Source organism: Pongo abelii, chromosome 11 (assembly GCF_028885655.2).
Source record: "Pongo abelii isolate AG06213 chromosome 11, NHGRI_mPonAbe1-v2.0_pri, whole genome shotgun sequence".
Lineage (NCBI taxonomy): Eukaryota > Metazoa > Chordata > Mammalia > Primates > Hominidae > Pongo > Pongo abelii.
The window spans coordinates 56,847,506-56,861,991 of NC_071996.2; the positions used below are offsets into that span (position 1 = coordinate 56,847,506).

At 32.5% G+C, this 14,486-nt stretch overlaps 1 protein-coding gene across 11 annotated transcripts in view; it reads left to right on the forward strand.

Moving 5' to 3' along the window:
- GALNT13 (polypeptide N-acetylgalactosaminyltransferase 13) overlaps window positions 1-13,425 on the forward strand; it is a 580,804-nt gene extending 567,379 nt beyond the window's left edge. For 7 of the 11 annotated variants that reach the window (XM_002812491.6, XM_024243884.3, XM_054549375.2 and 4 more), the window contains one exon: window positions 10,012-13,425. In XM_002812491.6, the coding sequence (XP_002812537.1) occupies window positions 10,012-10,152 (141 nt within the window). In that variant the 3' untranslated portion in view covers window positions 10,153-13,425. Of the gene's footprint in view, window positions 1-6,183; window positions 6,382-10,011 lie in introns of all 11 variants that reach the window. The other 4 variants (XM_054549372.2, XM_054549373.2, XM_054549374.2 and 1 more) reach the window with 1 other exon arrangement.
- The last annotated feature ends 1,061 nt before the right edge of the window (window positions 13,426-14,486 follow it).

The window sequence follows — 14,486 nt, forward strand, 5'->3', positions numbered from 1 at the left end:
TTTTTATAAGAGGAAGCAGTGTGGAATTTTAGAATACCACTTTTAATCTTTAAACTTTTCCATAACTCTTGAGTGAACAATGTCATAACTCAAATTCTTTCATTTCTCAAATAACTACTGTTAGCAATTTGGTGTACATTTTTGTTTACATTTTCTGTCAGCTAGTAGCAATGCTATTGAATACTAAGGAATTTTAAGTAAAAAGTGAAAAAAAAATAGGTAGCTTCCATAGGTAGATAAATAAATGATTTCTGTAAATTTACTCTTTTGGATGGCTAGTAGTTATCTGTTGCAGTATTTCAGAGCACTATAACATTTTGTGTCATGTTTACTTTGATTTTGGAACACACACACAAAAAGCTTATAAAATGTCATAAATATTGAGAAATTTTTATTTTAAATAATTTGATCATCTGAATTATATAGCTTAATTAAATTCTCTTATATGTTTATGTTTTAAAAATTAACCAGTGATGTTTACATTGTCTAATGACACCACTTTGCCAAATTAAAAAATGTATAGGTCATAATCTAATAAATGACATGAGAATAGAGCAATTGTAGGAATAATACATTGCCTTTCTGGAAATTTCAGCTTTGAAATGCAATTATATTTTTGAGAAGGTCGTTAAAAAGGATTTTTTTAAACAAAATTGAAATATAACATTTATTACTATGCTTTTAATTTTACATTTAGGGTTTCTTTAGTTCACAGAATGGTTCCACCCCTTGCTACCCACAGGGTGATTCCAGGAGTAGTAGCATCACCTGGGAACTTGTTAGAAATGCAGGATCCGAACCCGTGCTAAACACACTGAATCCAAGTTTGTATTTTAACAAAATCTCCAATCATTCATATACACATTTACGTTTGAAAAGGACACGGTCAAATACCTATGTATCTTCCTTAGTCTTTTTATACACTGATTAAAGAATGTTACAAATTTAGGAAAAGGCATGAATACAATTTGGAAAATGGCAAGGCCTCCAGAGGGGAGCAGAGGGAGGGAAAGGGAGCAAAAGGGTAAGAAGTGTTGAGATGAGAAAGAGGAATAATTGCTCAGTGGTTCTATTCTTCTCATATTCCAACCTGTGGAAAGTAAATGCGCGCTGCTTACTACTTTAACTCAATTCTTTATCTTTTGCTAGCAAGGACAAAATTATTCTTTGAAAAATCTCTGAGGTGGTGCAGGTTCAAGGCAGAATAAAAATTGTCGGAGTTCACAGAATTACAGAACTGAAATGTACCTTAAAGTTCTCTCCTTTAAGCCTTTATCAGGAGGAACTAAAGCACAAAGATTACACCGCTAGCAGCAGAGCTAGGATTCAGGTCCTAATAAAGTATTCCAAGCAAGCTAGCTATCAGTACAATTGTGAATCTCACCATGTGAACAGCAGAAATATTCCACCACCTTATCTCCCATAGTCCTTTCAATCTTAGAAAAGAAAGTCATAAATAGAAGCAAGATTGTTGGAATATCCAGAGAAAAATGGAAACAGTGTCATGAAGCCTCAAAACGTGGAATCTATCCAGCTACTTTGGTTTTGTTTACTTCTTAGGTGTGTGGGGGAAAAGAGAAGGAATACAGTTCAACACATATTTATCTGTTTTCTCATGCAATTCTTACAATAGTCTTATAAGACAGATATTCTATTTTTCACATTAGTAAAATGAAGCATAGGGTAAATGCCTCATTTAAGTTTGCACAGCCAGATTCTGGCAGTAAATCCAGCAATTTTTCTACTACACTATATTGCCTCTTGATGTTATCGAAAAACTGGAAGTAATTAGATTCTTTCAATGGTTAAGATATAATAAGCTAAATATACAGTATTTCAAATGGAATAACTAAATGCTATCAGTTATTTGTTTTACCAAATTTTATTGATATAAAATTTCTCATTTTTTTAATAGTGGGAAAGATGTTCTACAATAAATATGGTCTATTTGGCTGAATAAGCAGTCATAAAACTACTTTGTCATTTTGCTCTAATTGCTTACAAACTTCAGCTATACATATTCATAATATCTAACTGCTTATCCTTGTAATTGAATGAAACTAAGCACATGTTAGTAATAAATGCACTTCTTTGGTCAACTTTGATTTCAAATGTAGTTTCTCATACCCCTAACTAAATAGTTCTTAAATAACCACGAATTCAATTCACTGTCATCTTATATGTGGCCTAACCTGTTTGAATTGAGGGCATCCTGGGCATCATTAGCAAAATTGTGGGGTACCTATGTGGTCTGGAAGCTTAAATAAATTGCACAAACCCTTCTGTGCCATGAAATGCTTATTGCCATGATTAAATGAAAAGAAAAAAATTCATCTCACTGAGACATTTTAAGAATTATTTTTATAAAGTTCTGTCATCCATTTATTCTATTGTATTCAGGTGTTCTTATATTCTGTTTGAACATTATAATTATGTTCCAATCAATTTAGAATATTTCCCTATGATATGTGCACATAATTACATTTCTTTTTGAATAACTAGGCAGCTACATACAGTGTGAGAATCTAATTTTAGATCAGAACACTTATGTTCAACAAACACTATGCAACAAAGAAAAAAAGGGAGAAAAATACGATGCTAAAAATAACTAATTTTTCATGTGACTGAGCAAGTTGACTTAGAAAATACTTGTGAATTCTGTATACATCTGTATCAAATAATCTCCAGAGTCACAATGTAAGGAATTTTTTTCCATAGGTAAAATGTGTTAGATTAATATTTAGACTTTACTTACACTACCATCTTTTATTTACCTTTATTAGAGAGCAGGTAAATGGGATTATAATTTCAAGGTAAGTGATCTTTAAGTGCATCCCAGCCATTCCCCTGTGTAGCATTCCTAAGAAAAACAATGGCTCAATTTACCTTTTGAAGGTTGTGTGCATTACACAGGTATTACCTTTCCATATTCCTATTGACCCATAGCTGTGATTTCTTATTAGAAGTAGTGAGTAGGAATTTCAATAGATTAGTGTCATATTTGTAGTTCCTATATGTTAAATGATTATACTTCATATTTTATAATATTTCTGTTCGACTGAATGCATAGATTACCTTGTCTGGAGATCGTAATTAATGTTTTGAGTAACAACTTTGTTATATTAATTTTTAATTGTTATTCTATGCTTAACAGAAGAACTCCTATTATCTTTGCTATTAAATTAAATATAATAGTACAAATTTATACTTATTTTGTGTATGAGTATATGTAATAACATAATTGATTGGGTTTTATTTTAATCTTTTACTATGCCAACTTTTAAACTGAGACCTGTGCAATTGGCTCCTAAATCAACTATGCAGTCAGTTCATTAAAGTATCTATTTTTTTAATTAGTATGTTTTAATACCAAGGTATGGTCTAATTTTACAATATTAATGGCTCTTATTTTGTCACCAAAATTGTTTACCCTGATTCCAGTTGGCTTTAAGTAGAAATTACATATTTGGAAGGGTAAATTTAGAGATACTCCATGCTACATTTTATGTTAGTCAAACTTGCAAATATATTTAAAGGCAGGAATCATTAATATTTTTCTCATGTATTTTTACATGTTATGATTAAAATATTGTACATTGCAGAAAATACCAAGGCTTTACATTCTAGAGGAGAACAATAAAGTAATACTATATTATAAACAAAACCCAATACTAGCTTAGGGTTTAGATGATCCTATTTTTAGTCAATATTTTAAATAAAGCTATAGGAAAATATATTTGGCAGTAAGTTGCATGTCAGCCTGGATGTCACATTGTCTTCAAAGTTGAGTTAATATAGCCGGATGTAGTGGCATGGGCCTGTAGTACCATCTACTCGGCAAGCTGAGATGAGAGGATTGCTAGAGCCCAGGAGTTCGAGGCCAGCCTGGGCAATATAGTGAGACCCTCTCTCTAAAACAAAACAAAAGTAGACTAATTAGGCATTTGCAACAAAAACAGATAAAACTAAGGGTTGATATACCTAATAAAGAGCATATCAACCCTTAATTACTATACTTTTTGAAAGGGAAATAGTATACCACATATAGAAATGTGCAAGGACTTGAATAAACAGCATAGTAGAAATGTAGCCAAAGAAAATGAAAAAAAAGTTTTTAAAAAACATACATACATAAAAATCATTTTATGTTTGTTACTGTATTCATTTCTTGTTTATCCTTTCAATACGGCAAGAAATGTTTTTAGCAGCAACATATAATATTGGTGAAGATGCAGTGAGACTGACACCCGTAAAGTATCCTGACAGATAGCAAGCACAAGAAGTGTTAGCTGCTGCTGCTATTATTACAAAATTACTGTTACAGATATATTTTAAAGGACTTTGCTGATATGTGTTAAAGTGTTCATGTATTTGACCTTGTAATTTCACTTCTAAGAATTATTTCCAAAGAAATAATGACACATGTAGACATTGATGTTCAGAGATAGTTGCCAAGTATTATTAATAATGGCAAATATCTGTGAATATCAATATATTGATCAAATATCTCTGAAATACAATATATTTTTGTTATTTGCAATAGCTCCAAATTGGAAAGATATTCCCTGCAAATAAAAAAGTTAAATGGATTTTGGCAAATTCATTTTAGAGAAATAGTTTATTTCTTAATAGTAAGTGTGTAGATTATTTTAATGATAGAAAAAAATGCCTACAACATGAATAAAAGAATATTTTATTATATGACCTCAATTATATAAATACATAAAATTATTAGAACATACATACAATATTAATAATTGTTATCTTTTCAAACAGCATACTCAGAAAAAAATGAACTATGCTTTGTTTTCAAGCAAATGAAGACACTAAATAATTTTGTGTTTTTAAATGAAAAATAATTTTTGTCTCAATAAGGACAAGATTTGTAATTTTTCTTCTGGGCTATGGCTTTTTAGAAGTACCTGGAATGAAAGTTCTTTGACTATTTTTTCATGGCCATTCATTTGATAAACACCTTTGGGGGACATATATTACGGTCATGTTTTTTAATGAAAATTCTATATTGTATTTATGCCCTGGGGTCATGTTTCCGGAGGATAAGCAAAATCATTTTGTTTTTGTTTTATGTCATAAAAATAATTTTTCTTTTATATTACAAATGAAATTAACATCATTTACACTAATATATTTGATATTAAAGTGGCATTTTCCAAGAAAAGTTCACTACAAGGAGAAATATCACTGAGAGTAGAGGATGATCTAGCCTAGAAGTTTTGAACAGTATGGATGGAAAATTCATGTTTGGTTTAAAAACAAAAATATAAACTAGTCTTCTTAAAAAAATCAAGCTATATAGTTAACAATATTATTTATAGTTACAGTTTTAATATTAACTACATAGTTAATATTATGAATACAATGTTATTTTTTCTTTCTTTACAAATTATATACTATTTTACTGTGGAAGATAAATCCTTGAAAACATAAATCCAATAATTTGTGTTCATTAAGCTGCCTGAGAGAAGTAGCCTAATTTTAACAGGATTTATTGTCTGCACTGGTCTTTCACTAAGTGTTTGAATCAACAGACTTACTTAGTGTTTCCCAAGGGCAGGCACTGAGCTTCAAGATGTTGGTGGCCATAGTCTGTAGCTTTCCTGGAGCTTATGTTCCTATGGAGGAAATAGATGGAGAGCAAGAAACAGACAGATAAATTAATTAATTAAAATTGTTTGGAGAATTAGATTAAGAGTTGATCTTTTTCTTTTTCCTCCCTTCATTACCTACCTTTCTAATTGACATCTAACAAAGGTGGCAATGTACATGTGGAACACAACCAGGTTAGCCTTGTAAAAACATAAGTGGGAGCAATTTGAGTACCATACTGTTCAAAGTAAAGCCTTAAAGCTAAATTATCCTCCGAATTTGTCCCTGATATTTATTTAATTTTAGGGTGAAAGAATGAGGAGGCCAAGGGCCATAGTTGGACTAATCAACTATTTTGAATATCCACTCACAAATATCCACTCATTTACTCCTTCCTTATAGGGTTGATATTAAAGCCATCTAGAAAAATGTGGCTCACAGCTCCATGGATGCAATTATTGTGACATGTGCCTTCCATCTTTATCCAGTAGAAATTGCATGTTGCCTCGGATGATTGATTTATTACTGTCTTTGTACTTGATTTCGTCATTATTCATTATTTTCTTTGTCAAACAGACCCACACTCTTCTTCATATAATCACCCAGTCTTGTCTCTCAGTGAACAAAGTAGCTGATGGCTCCCAGCATCCTACTGTGGAAACCTGTAATGATAGCACTTTGCAAAAATGGCTACTAAGAAACCATACAAGAATGGAAATTTTTAGAAATATTTTTGGGAATTCTACTGATTACATTCTCTAATGATTTTTGGAGGTTTGTGTTGCAGATTTTATTAAATTTATTTCAGTATTTTTGTTATGTTCAGTTATTGAAATCTGGAAACTCCTTTAAAATGTGGTTAAGAAAAACTTGTATGACCTTTTCTCCATGGAGTTAACTCTCTTTTACTTCCTAGCTACTTATTAATTTGGGGACTGCATATATTAAGTTGTGTTTAGTCTATCCTTAATGAGTAGGGGTTTTTTGGTTTTTTTTCTTTATTTTAAACATATATATGCCTAAATATACTTGATGAACGATATTATGAAATATTATCTCTCTCTCTTGAGGTGAACTATAGCCATGTCTATATAACAACAGGTTCTGCGTCATCAGATCTGAAAAAAATCAATTAAAAAACTAACAGGGCCAAAGAAAGGATTGTTTCTAAGACACTGAAATCATTTATTTTCGTTTCTTTTTATTCAGATACTTTGGTTAGATGCAAATATGGCATATCCTTTCTAAAGTATCTTATTATTTTAATTAAAACACTAAGCAAACACATTATTAAAGACTAAGATGTGATTTTAATACCTTTATAAAGAAAATTATTTCTAAGCATTTCTTTGTGGTTGCCTAAGTGAAACAATATTTTTTAAGTTGTATCTTTTATCTCTCACTTGTATGATTTGTGACTATCTTTTCAGCAAGCAATAAAATGAATCATTATACAGGTCAAGTCAACAAACTGATATGAAATTCTTGTAAGGAGTGCAAATAAGAACATGTCCTAGCTTTTAGTTTTAAGGAGTGTATTATCCAATAATTAAAGGATTTTACTTTGTCCCAGACCTCACAATGAGAACACAAGGAAGATTGGGGCATTTTTCTGGTTCAGATGAACCACTTAAAGATTGTTAGTGGAGGAAACAATTGAGCTCAGAAGTCTTGTAACAAGGCTAGAAATGAAATTATGGATGAGGGGACAACATATGGGGTACTATTTTAATTAGAACTATATTCAAGCCAAAGACATTCCAAATGTAAGAGTTGGTAAAGCTGGAAAAGTCTAGGTCTTTTGCACAAAGAGAACTTATGTACAAAGCAATTTATGTGTATTATCTTAGTTTGCTTTCAGAGCAACCAATCCTGATACGTGCAGTGCCAAAAAAGGAGGTTTAGGCTTAACTAAATATTTCTTCTCACAAGTCTACCATAGAGTGCTAGAGCAGAGACCACAGAGTGCTTCTCTCCATAGGAGAAATTGGAGCAGTTCCCTTAGCAGTTCTTACAGCCTTCTTTACAGGTGACAGTCTGTTGCAAGGAGATGAGATCCACATCAGGCAGATGTCAAAACCATCCTGGCTTATTGGCCTTATCCTCACAGAAGATGATCTTTCCTTGTGACAACTCCATAGGCCTAGCTTCCAGGAACGAAATAAAACATATAGAATTACAAGTCTGCATTTAGAAAAGCCCAAAGTTTGCTTTTCTGTTAGTATATGTATGCAACTTATCAGTTGCAGATGCAGTTTATCAATCAGAGTTCACTTTTACCATGAACAATGTAGCCTAGGAACATAGTTAACATTTTTACCCTTTCAAGGTTGCCAGGGGATTACAGTTAGATAGTTGACTGAAGGTCAAATTTTTTAAACAAAAGGGAAAAAGGATATTTGTAAGCATGTTTAAGTCTAAGTATTTTCTGACAAAGAACATGATTCCTCAGAATAATTTGAAACATGCCTGAGTGTTCACAGCCAGTAAGTAAAGGACAGGAATTTACCTGAGCCTAAAAGGTCTGGTTTTCCACTGCACTACATTATAAAGGAGAAGTATTTAGTTGTTTGTCTCTGCAGCAGTGGGTTTTGACTATTAGTGAATTCCTTCAAATAAATCATATATTGTTTAGAAAGAACAAAAATAACTAGTGTTTTTAAAATTATTATTTGTGCAGTTGACAGCATCTATTCAACATGATCCTTAAAGAAAAATCTCAAGTCTGTGCTATATTTTGAACTAAGGTAACTGATAATTGATCAAAGCATTCAACTACTATGATATGTGATCAATTGCAATAAGACACTGGGAGTGCTTTCCGGGGTAGCTTAATGGGCAATGACATATTTGATATATGAAAAATCATACTTTTTTAAAAAAGGGATCTAGTAGAAGTATGCAATGGTAAGTGATATTTTTGAAAGAGAATATATACACAAAAGACCACAGGTACGTAACAAAAATGAAACAATTTTGTTGATTTTTAACTAGAAATGTCTAGAAAATATACATACTGTTTTTGTTATGCATCTTTATCTTTTCAAGCTGGCTACTGGTTGAATTTCTGGCATAATAAGCATAAATCAGCCATCTTCTTGCCTATCTTTGGCCATTTATTCCTTTCTTTGTTTTTTAGTGTAAATAGCTTGATTCCATGTTTTGAAAGAGCAACAACAAAAGTCTCAATCTTGAAATCTCCTTTGTATCTAATTGCCTTTCTCTTTTAATTTCCTGCTTGCTGTCTCTTAGGCCTCTTCCACCACAAACCTGTTCTCCATTCCATCGTTTCTTACAACAGTGCAGTCCACGATGTTTTCAGTCCTAATCTAAGCAAATTACAATCGTCTGGCTGCAGTTTCTCTACCATTTTTGTTGCCCACCCCTTACATTTACTTTCATCCCATTTTCAATGTAGTATCAAGTGCCAAAAAAAAAAAAAAAAAAAAAAAAACCATTTTGTTTACCTTTAATTTTGGTAATTTGCAAAAAAATTATCTAGAGTGCTATTTGCAAGATATATTTGCAAATCATCTCTCATACATTCAAATACTTCGCTTCTGGTTGGAGCGGTTTTCATATAATATGATCCTAGGTATTGCCCATGAAATAGCAGAAATATATATAATTAGTATGTATAAATCATGTTGATTTAAAATGTATATCTGAAAAGTCCAAAAATGTGATTTCCAATGTATGTAAAAATGCCAAAGAGAAGATATATAATGACTGTTTAACATACAATTACTGGAATTTATGAAGAAACTAAAATATAAATATGTTTAAAAATATGTGATCATCATGCCTGTTTTTATTTGTTATATTTTTAAGATTCTTAAAAATACAGACCAAACTATTGTAAGGATTTTATCAAGTAAGATTATTTTTTGCTCTGATAATCACTTTCTACAATGAATGTCTTACAGTCACAGATACTATAGCTTGTTTAGTATTTTGAAATGGGAACATCTCTAGCAGTTTTGTTCATTTGGGTCACAGCTGTGCCATCTATTTGCATGTTTACCAAATGGTTACTGAATAACACATGCCTAAGAAAACTAAGCTTTTGCAAAAGCTTGTTAATATTTGCAGTCCTCAACTGAACTCAGAGCTCACAAATGGGCTTTTTGCAAAGGAGCCTGAATTCTTGGCAATGCTTGATAAATGTCAGTCAGTTTCTTTAGCCATCTGCAAATAAAGGTATATTAGACAATGACGACTTCATAACAGTCAAAGTTGTATAATAATTAATCCAGGGACACCTGCGCACAGTTCCTTTTACAAACCTATCACAGTGTATTATACTATAAAAATAAAGGATTTTTTAAAGAACAGATTTTATCTGATGTGCTAGTGAAGCTAAAGATGAAATAAGCTGCACTGATTATTGGTTATCTTTTACAGAGACTCACGTTGCGACATGTTAACAGTAACCAGTGTCTCGATGAACCTTCTGAGGAAGACAAAATGGTGCCTACAATGCAGGACTGTAGTGGAAGCAGATCCCAACAGTGGCTGCTAAGAAACATGACCTTGGGCACATGAAGATCATGTCCTCCAAGCCATGAAAGTGTCTACGCTTTTGTTTTTCCATTATTTCAATTGGGGGAAAATATTAACTTTGCTGAATTGAAAGTTTTAAAAATCCTTTTAGTATTCTAAAACACAATTATTTCTAATTCGTTTCTAGAAATGTTTGCTTATTTCCCTAAAATTTGTACCTGATCAGAGCACATAAAAATATAAATAATAGCAAACTATTATTAACAACAACTTGTAAAACAAATTGTGTTTGCTTTAAGAAAAATCTTTCTTGCACTCATGTCATAGGGTTAATTGGAGGTTATTTTATTTTTGGTTGTCATGGTGATTGAAAGAGATAATGTAAATGCCTTATAAAATCTTCATTATGAAATATTATCAGTTGCTTTATAAACTCACTCTTTTTACTGATCCTTCATGGAAACATGTTTGATATCTGTGTCTACAACAGGGCCACATATTAAATTATTTCTGAATGGTGAATTCATCTTACAAAATGCTCCAAGTTTTGGACAAGGAAAAACATTACATTGGATATTGAATTCATAGAGCCTTTACAGAAGCATCACATTTAAACCAATGTGAATTCAAAAAAGAGAAGGAAACTTTTTAAATTCAATTTAAAGTACATTAAAAAAGAAATCCGTGAAGCATTGAGGGGAACAAGATGAGTCTAATCTGCAGCACTTCAATCGTTGTGAGAGAACTCAAAGTGGGTTGCAATCATTCCTAACACAGGCTGAAACTAAACAATCTTGCTCCCAGAGTTTATGTTGGAAACTCAATTCTTAACCAAGATCTTGGTGTCCACAAACTCTACCATCCCTTTTCTCTTCACTCTGTAGACAGTGGTGTGCCATTGATGCTGTACAGAATTGCAGGTGAAAGGGAGAATTTTAGACTTAATTTTTAACTCTATTGCACTTAAAGATTTTAGTTAAGTTACCACTGTCATTTTCATTTTCTATGTTAAAGAATACCTTTCAGTGCTATGCTCCAATATCTAAAAATTTTATCACCAGGGGAATAAACTCAATACACATTCATTAAACTTTTATTGTAATCAAACTGCTATATATTGTTTGCCATATATTATGGCCCAAGGAATATAGTTACATTTAGGCTAGATTCACCTTTTCTCATCTTAAAACCTTTTATGTTCAAAATACATTAGCAGAGGCCATGAAAAGGAAAAAAAGATCAGATTTTTGCTAATAAGTTTTTATATTTGATATCATTTAAAATGCTCATAGAGTTGCCCTATATATGCATGTTATTCATTATAAATGCACTCAGCAGCTAAGAGAAATTTGAGAGGAAAAATGGAAGAAATGTTTTCTGGAGCAGAAGATTCCACTTCTTTGGTCCTCATCTTTACTTAAAAAGCTCTTATAGAAAGGATTAATCATTTTGACTGCATACAAACTCTCCATGTGTCTGACATGCACATACACTGCTTTATAATGAAAATGACACTTTCTGATGGTCAGTAAAATCTTAAATGATTTTTGCAACTGATATTCCTTCCTCTTTTGACTTTTTATTGGTACAACCGTAGGGAAGAATCTACAACCTGGAGCATTTCAGGTTTGTTCTTTAAATATAGACACCCCTCACCATGAGCTCTCTGGGAATCCGTGAATTTCCTAAAATTGTAAGCAAAATGTTGAATATCAGGGCATTTTTTTCTGAGGTGGGAGTATGTCGCTCACAGCAAACTTGGAAAGAAGGCTATGACTCCCAAGAGGCAGTGAACCATTGCCTTAAATTAATAGCAACCTCTCAACTCCATTGAGGCCTCATGTAAAATTCCCATTTTTCATTTTTACACTCCTTTTCTCCCCTCATTTCCTCTACTCCTTACTAAGGTAAAAAGACCCTGCACAGCATTATTGCTTAAGTTGAAAAAGCTTCAACTCTCAAGGACTCATGTATACCATATGTTCCACTTATTGCTTTGTCAGTCAAAATGCATGTTATGTAGAAAATGGTCAATGGCAAATTTTTATAAATACAGCTACCCCATCAAAGCTGAACTTGAAACATTTTAGCAGAATTTTAAATATGTGAAAGTTCATTATGGTCATGGTGAGAAAACTAAAACTACATGAGTTTCCTGTTAGAAAAGAATTTTTAAAGAATCTTCAGATGGCTTGAACACGTGCCATTATAGTATCTAACAAAAAGTGGCATAAAATATTATAAAACATCCAACACTAGAAAGCAATGACTAACATTTAATTTGTTTACAAAAATGTTTATTGTCTTCAGTACAATAAGTTAAAACCATGATTGGATTCATAATGCACTTGTCTTATCCCTTATTTATGGAGCTAGACTGACATATTTCAAACCAGTCTCTTCTGTGGTCTTCTCCATCTCAGTTAATGCAACTTCAACCTTCCAGATGCTCAGGTCAAAAACTGAAAGTTGCTTTTGACTCCTCTATTTCTGTTTCAACTTTCATCTAATCCAACAGCAAATCCCCTTGATGCTACCTTTGAAATATAACTAGAAAAGAATGACTTGCCACCATATCCACTAGGTGTCACTACCTCTAACCTTTTTAATCGCAATATGCTTATTATTTAGTTCCCTAATTTACCAGTCCTTGTCTTGAACAATCTTAATCCAACAGCCATAGTGATTCTGTTAACCATGAATTTGATTGTGTCACTTCCCTGCTCACAATCTTCCAATGACTTCTCCCTCCAGTGGCCTTCAAGGTCCTTCATGAGTGTTACCCCTCTACACGTCCACACCACTCACCACACATACATACACATGCACACACACACACACACATGCAATTCTACCTTTTTCTAACACCATCTCTTATCTCTTATTATTCTGCCTCTTACTTACACCACTATGGCTCCCAAGAAAGTTCCTGCTTTAGTGTTTTGTTCCCTCTGCCCCAGAGAGCTCCCCTTAGTGATCTCAGTTCAAATATTATCTTATCAGTAAGACAAACACTTCTCCCATCTGCCTTCCCTATCCCCTGTACCTGACAATCTGTAAGTTTGCTTCTTTATTTCTGTCTATACTTCCCCCTCCCCAGCCCCAAACATGCCCATCACATGCCCTAGAAGGTAAGTCCCATGAAGGCAGGGGCTTTGTCAGTTTTGTTCATTTGGTATTTCTGGCATATATATTCTCTAAATATTTCTTGAATTAATGAACTGAAAAATGTGTGTTAAAGTTGCTAAGTGTTACTGTATCATACTTTTTTTGTATTTTAAATTTTAAAATAAAGGCTAATATATTTAGACAGGATTTCCAAAAACTTTGTCTTCAAATTTTAATTTTCTTCCTAATATTCTTCACATTAAACTATGGACTATAATTTTCTGGATAAAATATCCTGCCTTATGGAAATGAAATATGAAATTTTATTAAAATGCTGCTATATTATATAAGTTGCTTCATTAAGCTAAAAATAGTTTTTATTTTTTGGTTGTGTCCAATGGCCACTTGAAGGTATAAGATTTTGACTTTTAAAGGAGAGTTATCATTGTCTTAAAAATTATGTATTTTCATGATTTCTTAAGAACTATTACTAAATTTATCTTCTAAGTGCAGTCAATGGAATAAACACAATTACAGAGATTTTTAGAGGACTTTACAGATGACCTTGTCTTAGTTTCTCTGTTTATAGATAATAAGACTGAAACCCAGATATGTAATATAACTTTTCTAAGGATCATATATCTAAAGTGGTGTTGCCTGGACCCCTTATTGTTAATATAAACTAATACCGTCACTCAAAAAATTATAGAAATGGAACAATAATGAGAAAAATATCTTCATTAAACATGTTATGGGGCCAGGCATGGTGGCTCACGCCTGTAATCCCAGCACTTTGGGAGGCCGAGGTGGGCGAATCACTTGAGTTCAGAAGCTCGAGACCAGCCTGGCCAACATGACGAAACCCTGTCTCTACTAAAAATACAAAAATTAGCTGGATGTGGTGGCACGCGCATGTAATCCCAGTTACTTGGGAGGCTGATGTGGGAGAATTGCTTGAACCTGGGAGGCAGAGGCTGCAGTGAGCCAGGATCACAGCACTGCACTTCAGCCTCAAGACTGTCTCAAAAAAAAAAAAAAAAAAAAATATGATTAGTATATTGATTACTTAGAAATATTTAAATTCTTACTAGTAATTTAAATAAAATTAGTTCTTTAAAATAATACAAGCACTAAGACCTACAGCAGAAATAAACTAGAAACAGCATGATTACAGGAACATCCAAGCATTATTTGGCAAACTGGGTTTCAGGGAAGCAAAGCCTTTTCAGTAGTAACTAATGGAACATACTCACTTTCATTTTCCTTCT